Source organism: Fulmarus glacialis, unplaced genomic scaffold (assembly GCF_000690835.1).
Source record: "Fulmarus glacialis isolate BGI_N327 unplaced genomic scaffold, ASM69083v1 scaffold2209, whole genome shotgun sequence".
In the NCBI taxonomy this organism is placed as follows: Eukaryota; Metazoa; Chordata; class Aves; order Procellariiformes; family Procellariidae; genus Fulmarus; species Fulmarus glacialis.
The window spans coordinates 15872-27616 of record NW_009232417.1 but is presented as its reverse complement, the minus strand read 5'-3'; the positions used below and the strand labels follow the sequence as shown (position 1 = coordinate 27616).

The 11745-nt window shown below is 36.9% G+C and overlaps 1 protein-coding gene across 1 annotated transcript in view; it reads right to left on the bottom strand.

Moving 5' to 3' along the window:
• NFAT5 (nuclear factor of activated T-cells 5, tonicity-responsive) overlaps positions 1-11745 on the bottom strand; it is a 40868-nt gene that overhangs the window by 26139 nt on the left and 2984 nt on the right. Inside the window, 1 exon segment of the mRNA XM_009584875.1 lies at positions 1031-1589. Coding sequence (XP_009583170.1) covers positions 1031-1589 — 559 coding nt within the window.

Below are 11745 nucleotides of genomic sequence, written 5' to 3'. Positions count from 1 at the left end.
CCTTTGGAATATGAGAAGTTCATAATCTTACCCATCAGTCAAATTTTAATATTCACCATTACTATGATGAACATTAGAATGTACTGCGAGCACATACATAACAGTAAAACCAGAAACAAAATACACCCCCCCCAAAAAAAAAAACAAACTACAAAATAAAAAAGCCCAATCTATCCACTTGACCATCCATCTTAAAAGTACTAAAGAAGCCACGAGTTAAAAAATAAAATAAAATAAAAAAATGTATCAACACACTACTGTAAATTGATGGACTTTTTCCTCTTTAAGCAACTACTGAAATGCATTTAGTGAACAGTGTGAAGTGGGAGAGATGAGAGACCACCACCCAGGCGTGCCCACGTACAGACACACGCATGCACACAACCCAGAAGCACAGAGAGAAACAGGATTAGAGATTTATTTCTGAAAAAAATCAAATACAGAAGTGAATTCACAAGAAAAAACAAAATTTTGGTTCAGCATATCATCTTAACATTTTATAAAAAATTAAAGGATGTGTTAATTTAAATGATGAGAAACCTTAACAAGTCATAAACTTCTACTCCCATCACTCTCACTATTGGATAAATAGAGAGAGACAAACAGAAGCAGGTGAAGTGCACAGACTGAAATCCTCACATAAAATCCTGCAAAAAGCATTAAGATTTAGGGTGCGTCCAGTCCACTTCTGCCTTTCTTTTTAAACACAATAACTTTTTCATTTCCATTTTATAAATGGAATTGTGCAATCTTTTAGGAATTTCACTTAAACAAAAATACAGATGAGCTCATCAGCGCTGCGTCCAATTGTTGCAGGAAAGTTTAGCTTTATCTTCTAAATAAACATTAATAAGTCCAACGAGAACTTCTCATGGGCTAGGACGCAAAAGGGAACAGCAGAAAAGGGAAGGGATTTATGTGAGAACCTGAGTAGAACACTTGACGGGAAGTGGGGGGAGTTTTATTAGTTTGGTTTTACATATGGTGATAGAACTTTTTAAAAAAAAAAAAAAAAAAGGCAGATACCAACCCATTTCCTGCTTTTGAGTTGCCTTTGCTGTCCGTGCTGAGCTGAGAAAGGACATAGTGAGGCGCTTTGGCACTGTCGGCATCAAATATATCCATGTTGGACTCTTCACAATCTCGACGTTTGATCCCTGGCCTCTGCTTTGGATTTCGTTTGCGTGATTTACGTGGCACCTCAGTGTTATCATTGTAGGAACTGGTACTCATGTTACTGAAGTTGGAGGGTGAATCCTCCATCCACATACTGCAGCTCTGTTCTGACTCCAATCCACACCCCTCATCCTGGCAGGACATCCGACTGTTGTCCAGCAAGTCCTCAGGTGGTGGCGAGATGTACAGGACTGTGTGTCTCTTCGGCGTTGACTGCTGCTGCTGGGCTGTGTTACTGGTTAACTGCTTTTCACTTACCCCTCTGGTACTTACCCCCACGGCTGAGGAGCAGCTCTCCACTTGCATAGCCTTGCTGTCGGTGACTGAGGTAGAGTAAATGGTAGGACTGGAAGAGGTGGTAAAGGAGCTGCAAGCACCGCCCATGGAGGAAGAGGAAGGAGCTGAAGAAGCATCTGCGGTGTATAATTCAGAAGTAAATACAAGATACATGGTTCTGTGTGTGCTGGCTATAGCAGTCCCATTGAAATAAAGTGATTTATGAACCGATTTCTTTCCCCCAATAAATATTTGGAATTTGGTAAGTTTTAGAATGTAAATGCTTAAAGCAATACAGCCTAGCCAGTACAGTACTTTGGAAATGTCCAAATAAGACTTAGTATGATCCACTGTAATCAACTTTTTTAAAACTTAATGTTAATTCATAAAAATGGCTGCAAGTAAACAGAGCTTTCATTGCCTCAGCTGGACTAGTTATTTGTGTAGAAGCCATTTCATCTAAAATAATGGAAGCCCCAATGCAAAAAGCTTATAATCCACATTCAATGCCAATTAAACCATTTATTGTTGGAATTTTTTGTTTTTGAAAAAGACGGGACTGTGCTTAGCCACAAAATATTAAAATAAGTTTCTAACCTATGAAGCAGAGAACTACAGGTCATTTTTAATGCAGACACTCCCTGCTTCAGAGGCAAATCCTGGAATAAAAATATGAGAAAATAAATGAGAAAAAGAGCTGCTGATTATTCCATCATAAATGAGAAATAAAATATAAAATCAACTGAGTTGGTAGGCAAAATGGAACTGGTATCAGTCACTATGACATAGCTGTTTATTTTGAAGGTTCAAAACAGGGATGAAATATCTGTATTGGTGACATGCTGATACAAGAAGGCATGAAATTTCTGTAATTTGACTCTTTCAGTCACTGAGACTGATTTCTCAGACTTTCTTAGCTGAGTCCCTTATGCATACAGAGACAGCTTGGGACAGACCTCTGAAAAATTCATATTAAGCAGGAGATTTTAAACAATGTGATTGTGACTTCTCCGGAGGTCACACAGATCAATCTGGTTTAGAAACATGAAAGGACACCTAAATGATTAAAACAAGACCCTGAAGATTTCTGGAGAAAAACGTAATCATTTCCACTGAAGAATTTTAATGCACTAATCAGCTGAAAACATAGGCTAAAACATTTGAGAGGAAGCAGTATGGACAAACGTAGGTCTTTATTTATTTGTTTAAATCAGCTGTAGCTCACTGAGGAATAACTAACTGAATTTTATATTCAGATTTAAACTTCCTGGGAGGGGATGCTATTTTCTGTATTTCTGCACTGCTGACCACACCTTACACAATAAACCAGACCCATAGAAATAATCTAATTTTGGAAACAAATTGTACATAATATATATACATAATTACACAATATGTTTGTTCAGCTAGTGACTGGTGCCGTAGAGGTAATACCTATTATTAAGAGGAACATGATGTTTTCCTTTTGTTGTTTGCGATTTTTTTAAAATCCAAAATACTATATTAATCTCTCAAGTCTAAAAGGTTTAAAGATAGTTTAACTACTTTATCCAGTTTAAGCTATTTAAAAGTAACAGAATGAAGTATGTTCAGCCACGATATATGTATTTAATGAACAGCAAAACTTAGCAAACCTTCCTATAAATCATCCTACTTGTGATTACCAGGGGGCATCAAGGACTGATGATAAAGAATTATTAAACCGTTACTGTTTCTTACAGCTTTTCTGCGCTAAATGAATTTAAAAGTAAACATACACTACTTCAGATTGTAAAATTTAGTGGTCGTTACAGTTTATCAATAAACTATTCTGCTTTTATCTTCATAGGAAGTCCCTTCCCTGAACCTCCCAGTGAACCAGGAGCAGATGAATGATACCAGTTCCATTTTCCAGTTTGTTCTTTGGCAAATACAGTGGCTGAAATTGGAGAATTCAGTCACTTTGAACTGCATTCCAATTTAAAGGTAAATTTATCCTTTCTGTATCATGCATTAATGCAATGCTTTTCTCAAAAACATTTACAGGATTGGCAAGAACTGTTAAATCTAGATATTCATTTCAGTGACAATATTTAGGAGCTGATTTGCAGCCACTTTGAGTTGAGAAAGATCGTTGCTATTTGGGATGTTTACTTTGTTTTGTTAAAATAGAATTAGTTTCCATTCATCTTTTATACACTCAAACAGAAAGAAATAGAAATATGCAGCATGCATACAGCATATATGCTGCACCCAAGTGTTTGCAAACCAAATACATGGAGCACACAGCATAACGCTGCAGAACTGGATTACTGAACAGCAATATTTCCCCTATTTAAAATCCATTCCTCTTTTAACGGATGAAACTGAGTATCACGCACAGTACAACGCAGCGTATGCACATCTCGTGTTTGCCTGTCCATGACAAAGACTTTGACAAATAAGAGCAGGGCTCTAGAATTGGAAGACTTTTCCTCCAATAGATTAATATCAAAGATCTTTCTTTTTCTAGCAATTACTGGGAATGTTTTAGGAAGGTCTTTTAAGAGACTTATAAGAAAAACTTAAAATGACAATCCATACACAGGTCTGCATTGGAACAGGTATGCCAAACACTGATCACACCCTGCATATCAAACGGTTCAATGCATACCCTGTCCAGAAATGCAACAACTGTATTTTCCCCTCACTTTCCTAGGAAAAAAAAAAAATATGTCACTAAACAAAATATTTTTCAGTATAAAGCTAAAAGAGCCGGTAGTGGTATCATTATTTTAGGGTGCAGCATTTTGCAATATTCAAGCTGCTATAATTATTGCTATCCAAAACAATTTCTTCTCCAGGTTGTTTTCCTAAAAGTTAAGAAGCATGTATGTATATGAATATGTGTATATGTTTTTCCTTTATACATTTAAAAAGGAAAGAAATACTGTCCCTTATAAATTCATTACACTCTCCACCATTTATCAGACACTCCCCTGTGTAACAATAAGATTAGATTATCGAAACAGTATCAAGCTAAACAGTAATGGCAAGAAAACCTCTCTCTTTGCCTTATATATTCTCAAATGAATGCCATTACCATCCATAAACATGCAAGTGTTTTAAAGCATGTACAGGCCAGTGTCTTCCCTATTATAATAACCAAAAATATGTAAGAAAGTATGACAAATATTACAGCTAATGAAATAAACTGGCTGTATTAGAACAAGCAAATACAAAGTCAAAATCTATTTTGGGAGATAAATTAGTAATTGCTTTAGTAACATTTTAAGTTACGCAAATACTAAGAAACATAGTAAAATTTATGTTTTCTCACAGTCTGCAGGCCTTTAGCCAACTCATCTTCCTTTGAACAAATAAATAAATAAATGAGGTCAACCAAATATGAATTCACAAAGTTACTGTAACGAATAAACCACTATATGCTTTACATGGCTCCTATTTTGTTTTATCAATTTATTCTAAAGCCAGTGACAACACATGCATGTCTGATACCCAAAGGAGATCTCTTGGTTGAATATGCTGCATTTTGGGGGAAAAAAAAAAAGTTTATTCTAAAGTTTTCAGTAATTCAAACTTGACTGGTATTGCTTTAAAAGGTGAGAACATTTTGCATTTCCTGGTTTTGACGTTTTGACATTTTCCCCAACATGCAGATAATAAACAAAATATAAGCAGTGGACATCCAGTGTGAGGGGTGTACTGGTCACTGGTCTGGCAAGTTAAGAGTGGGAACATACACACACCTTTCCCAGTTTAAGCATTTCTTTTATTTGAGGTTACCTTCTTTAGACAGAGTTAATGGGAATTGTTACAGATGGCTCTTTCGTTTGCAATTTAACAGTGCTTGCAATGATAAATATATAGTTTAAATGAGTATGTACATTTTGAAATATAAGACTGAATATATTTTAACACAGCCTCAAAATAAAAATTGCTTTCAGAGCAACAATACTGAATAGAAGCCAGATGCATGTTATGGCAAGTATGCAGCTACAGTATTGTAAATTAAACGTGCACCAGCATCACAAGGTGGTTTTTTTCCTTTTTCTTAATAAAAAAAATGAGAGAGAAAACTACTTCCACATTAGAGCAACTTTGATCACTGTTGAAACTAAACCTCCTGAATCTATTCATTGCCATCACTGTAACATGTAAGGTAGTTGAAATAAGTAATTCAGAACGTGTTGCCTGTCCTTCAAGCTTTTTTTCCCCCCCCTCGAAGAGAGGCAGAACGATCTCAAACAGTTCAGCATAAGGAAGTCCTAGTTCCATTTTGGACATCATAATTTACACATCAGTAACAAGCAATTCTGTAATGTGTAAATGAAAGACAGAAAATAACCAAGAACTAATAAACTAAGTGGTTAGTGCTGGAGTTCAGAATGCAAATAAAGCTAACCAATTACTCTGCACTACTCCTAGGAAGACTGAATTTCAAAGAAATTCCAGTTGGTCATGATACCAGTCATTTGTACATTTGCTTCCCAGAAAGTCTAAAAAGGTGCCTACCGCTCCCAAACATTTACCTCACCTTCAGGCAGTGAACGGAACTACATTCACAACCAAGAGACTGAATAATTCAGGTTCTTTCTGAAAGCCAAAAAGCAGGCAGTGGAAGAAGGGATGCAGTATGCATGTGGCACAAATGCATGCTGCTAAAAATCACAGGCTAATATAGTATCAGAGACTAAGGGAATACATAGCAAAGAGCATCCCCATGCGCAAATCAGTGCAGTCTTTTTCTTTTCAATAACATAAAGCATTGTACAAAGAAAATTTATTACCTCCTGAGTTAGCAACTAAGGCAGTGACATATATTTCTATATCCTATTATCTTGTGAAGTCAAACAAGGCATTCAGCCTCTAAAAAAAGGTCTGGAATCCAGGAGAAAGAAAAAAAAAAAAAATCCACTACTTAGCAATGAGGGAGTCCTGTCTTTAGGTAACACTTATGCGGAGCCAATCCTGAAATCCTTGTTCATTCTTTCCAAAGAGATCCTTAAATACAAAAAGGATTACCAAGTTCTCAAAAAGAAACAAATAGTGTCCTGATGACTTTTTTTTTTTTAATTGCAGCTGGAGTGCAAAGCAAGTCATTTCCTAGACTGGAAAGCTTAAGATTGCCAACGCAAATAAATTGGAGATATTTTTGTTTTTACAAGTTTTTCAGTCACCTCTGCATGAACAGCCAGGACTAGCAAAAAGCCATTAGAGAACTTGCCTTTTTCTCAGAACCTAGCCTGCATCCCATGCAATCCCCTATGCTACATTCAGAAAACAATTAAGTGTCAAAAATGAAAACTCACCACACCGGGTGAGGTTTAGGTGGTGTAAAAGCTTAATATATGAAGCATACCCTTTTATTAAATGTGTTAATTTATCTATGTGTCATGTTTTTTATAAGACTTTTGCGTGTTATTTGGTTTATTTGAACCACTGGACAAAAGAACAATTTCAGCCCAAAACGAGAAGGATACTATGTGCAAAATTTCCACCATCAACCCTTGTGTTGCCAAAGGTTTTAAAGGTAAAAACCAGAACTTACAAAGTGGCTGCAAACCTGCTTTCAACACCTCACATGCCAAACTTGGGTTTCTACTTTTCTTCTTCTTGTATTACTGATGTAATGTCAAAAACTTTTCCAAAAAGTTTAGTTTCAAATCAGTATTAATCCACTATTTAGAAATAAAACAACAACAAAAAAAAAAAAAAAAAGAAAGAAAGAAAAGAGACTTATGAAGAAGTCTGAAAACAAGACCGACCTATACCCTGGGTGAGATTGGATGGGTTAAGTGTCTCTGGCACTATTTGTCTTCACTATTGACAGACACTGTCACACAACCCACCACTCGATGCCTGTCTCTGAATGGCGAAGCTAGAATGCAAGTTAAGTGTATTAATAGAGAAAAAAACTAGCATCCCAGCAAATATAATAAAGCAATCCAATTCACCAGTTATTAAAAACACTCAGATTCAAGATAGGTAGGTTAATTTAATTTACATTAAGCCCAACAGTGTAAATTCCCCTTACATTCACATGCTGAACCAAGCAGTGCATTATACTTCGGGTAAATACATCAATCAATCTGTTTTTGTTATAAATGACACCCATTATTAAATTAACACTTAAGTTTAGGTATCTAAGTAGAACTTTTGTTAGTGGCTCACACACACCAATTCCATGTGTCTTAGATCCTTCCCCACTCGGAGCGATAACCGGCTGCATCCAAGCAAGTCAGAACTCTAGGACCCTCAGCTGCTCTCCTCAAGCTCTACCTGCCATCTCCTCAGCTCCCTCCACAGCCCGCTACCCTAAAAGAGTGACTGTATGAGGATGTCAGGATCTGACAAAGGACACATCAATTTAAGAAACAGACTCCTTTGTTCTTTAGATACATAGCTGGTTTTTTTCTAAGAACTCCTCTTGGCCTTCACGAAGTCTTCGGTGCTGCTACTGCAAAGAGGTGCCCAAATAATAGTACAGTAAGATTGTTCTCTTTCTGTCCTTCACTGGCTTGGTTTTTCGTTATTCATTAAGGAAGAGGGAATTCTCTTGTCAAAGTAATTCTCAAGCCTTTTTGGTGTAAGAATAGGAGCCACTTAATGCAAGAATTTGCCACAAAAAAACCTCTCAGAATGATAAAACAGCATGTGTTTGATTAAGCAGTTCTGGAAAATTAGGTTTACTGACTATATGAGATTCGGAAGATTGAAAATAATCTAGAAAAAAAGAGATGATCTAGAGTACATCTATATAATCCTTTATAGGTAATTATAAGGAAGCTCTGCTCCATGAAGAGGAGCAGGTATGCACTCAACACGCATACAATCCCATATAACTACAATGTTTTAACTGAGAACACGTTGTCTAAGAAGTTTCCATAAAATGGAAACAGTAAGAGAAATCTTTTTCTTTCCCATTTCCCAGCAATGACTTCTCACCAGCAGACAGTTCAGAACGATGAAGGAACCTCTCCACCGCCCCTGAGCCGTACCTAATCACGGCCCGGCCTCTCCCAGACTAACGCAATTAGTTCCACCATAGCTCTTTCAGGCACACACTATTGCCAGGAGTAATACTTACACTTGTGCACATACATGTTAGTGCTAACAAGCCAGAGCGGCCAGCGCACTGTACTAATATACAGCACCAGGAAGATGCATTTTTAAAGAGCATTAGGATCTGGTTTAAATTAATTCTGCAAGAAAGAAGTATTTTCTTCTTGACTGAAGCAAGCACATTGCAGACCGAAATCCCTGGAAGACATCCTCCTAGGAAATTACAGGAAGGCGTTTCCAACTGGGAGGGCGGTGGGAAGGGGAAGAGAAAAGCCTACAAAGAAATGGAAGTTTTTACAGGCATTGGAGATCAACTACAAAGAAGAACCTTTTTTTCTGATAATTTGTTTACAACATGTACTTATAAGCCCAGGATAACAGAATTAGTAGCAGCACTGATATCCCCTTTGAAATTTCTGGTAATTATTTCTGTATCAACAGGAAAAACTGACTAATGACACCAGGAAGGATGATAAATTGACAAAATATTTTCATTAAAAATAAAAATTAAGAAGCCCGACTCCAGCTTCTCAGGAAAAAAAAACAAAAACAAAAAACAAAATTTAAAAAACCACCCCACGTCTCCATTTTGAGGTTTTACTAGAATCTTTAGCTTGAGAATGATGAAAAAGCCTTATCTTGGCAGTGGAAAACATGACCCATACCCCTTAGCACCCAGTCTCTACCCCACAGACAATGCAAGTATTTTTATCCATTTCTCTACAGTAGCAATTGAGAAGCAAAGCCTCATTTTCATAATTAAAATGACCAAAAATGCTTATGGCAAGTATTTAAATAACAACTCTGATCAAAAAAGCCAATTACTCCTGTTTAGGACAAGTAGTTTGTCCCTTTAATTAAAAGGGAGCACAAAATTGACATGATCACAAAAAGGTAAAACTTTTATCGTTCACCAAATATTTTCCCAGGATACAAACATAGATGTTTGGGAACCAGAAAAATTCAACACATCACAGATTAATGCATCCAAATATGAAGAATGCAAAAAGAGTTCAGTAAATACATTTCAGTGGCATGAAATCCGTTCCTCTTTTGTTACAGCAAGAAAACCACTCTCTTTATGGAGAATTCAATTTGAGATAAGAACTGGAAACTGTCAGAATGGAAACGATGCAGGAAATACTGTCCTGGGGAGCCATACAAAAAATATGGAAAGATACATATTCGCCTCCGTGGAAAATGGAGAGCAGCTTAAGAGATCATCAACAAGCTGAAGAAGCTCATTCCAAGATCTGCTACAGAAAGAACGAACGGATGGTAAGCAGAGAAGCAAGTTTCTGTAACAGTTTTCTTCACTGAGGTTCAGAAGGTTTGAGCATTCCTGTTACTGGAGATAAAAGATGAAAATGCAACACTTGTTTAAAGTACATGGTCGAACATACTCCTGAATCATCCCCAAAAGACAAGAATAAGGTATTGACCTACCAACTAGAAAGACACCTTTGAGAAAGGACTTAAATTAGCAGTGTGAATCTTAAGCATTTGAAAGCACTTGTTCAATGTGTCTTGATCAACATGAAAAAATTATTCAACCTTTAAGAACCAACTGAAAAGAATCAAGCATCCCTCCTTGCAACTGGAGCTTAAAAATATTGTGTAGAAGGCATTATTAAAGCTCCAGGCACATTTCTTTCATATAAGAAATCTCCAGGCCCAGCTTACAATGACATTTCTCAGCATGGCACCCTCATGCATTTCAAGAGTCTAGAAGATGATTCATATTTAATGTGTTCATGGTACTGCACCAGGCAAAATCTTCCTTTTCCTGTCCCCTGAACAAAGACACTTGTAATTCAAATAGCAAGCACAGAGAACAGTTTCTAGTGGTAAAACCAGATCCTTTTCCTCCCTTCTGCTTTCCAGAGGAATAACAGAATTAGAAGCTTGAGATAGCAGCTTAGGTTGTGAACATTGCAGCTCAAAATCCTAGAGTTCTGTTAAATTATACTTGCCTGTTTGATATTCAGAGAGTGGGTAATACCTCTTTTGTCTGGATTAATGAATATGAGATACACATTTATTAACAAATTAATGAAAATCCAATCAGCAACATTCCATTTCAATACTCTTAAAACTGTTCTGTAAATCACAAAACAAATTTCCAAATGGAAGAACTAGAAGTCTGCCCCTGTAAGGTCATCACTGCTAAAAACAGCCCATCCTGCTCCTCCAAAAAAACCAGAGAAGTTAACTGCAGCAATATGTATTTCCCACCTATAGTGGGATTTACATGGAACAAAATCCCACAACGAAGTGACTGACAGAAAAGACTCAAGTAAGCTGGATTTCAGCCAGAAACTACCATACTCTGTTTTGGGAAGCAGAAAACTGTGTTAACTATTACAGGAGTAGTAAAAAGCTCTCACTTACTTACTTTACCCTGTAACGTAATCTTCATATTATTGAGAGTAATCATATCTGACTTCTACACACAGTGTTGCTAGCAGCATTTCAAATTAGCCCTTCCTTTTAAAAACAAGAGTAAATGAGATTACTTACAATGCTATGGAGACTGAACTATCATTTCCCAAAAAAGTGAGGTTTTAGAGTAAGTAAGAGCTGACATAAAAATTAAAAAAGAGAGAGAGCCTTACACAAAACAAGAGAAAGATTTCAGATAGAGGAACACTAGGTTACCAAAGTCATCTTTCCTCCTCACCCTATCATCTGTACAGTGTCAGCTCCTCGAAAATGTGCCTATAGTCTGCTATTAAGGACTTGACATATACAAATGAACAATCTTGGTCTTTTAGAATATAAATGTAAAATATTTATGTTTTCCTGTATAAGCATACAGACATGCACAAAGCCCAGGCTGATTTTCCTCTTAATTTCCTGTTAAGAAATCAGAGCCCAGCCCAGCCAGACTTCTCATTTCTACAAGAGGCAGGGCTTGAAAATGTTGTAGCAACTTTTCAAAGACACTGTAGCAATCCTAAAACAATTAAAGAAAATAGTAAAACATAATACACCCTTTTATCTAGAAACACGGTACAGCCACGGCAAGAATGCAGCTGAAACACCTGTGTCCTATTCTCTTGAGAAAGTGGAGAGATTTGGCTGCAGAAGAAACACACAGCTAACCTCAGTGAAAAGCAAAAGCGCTCCCAGGATTCTGGAAGTCAATGGAGAGCACTGGAGAACGCTCCTGCTCCAAGGTAGCTGTGTGCTGCGGGTACCAGCATCAGTTCAGAAGCGCCAAGTTCAAGACGGCTTGGAGGAGGGATC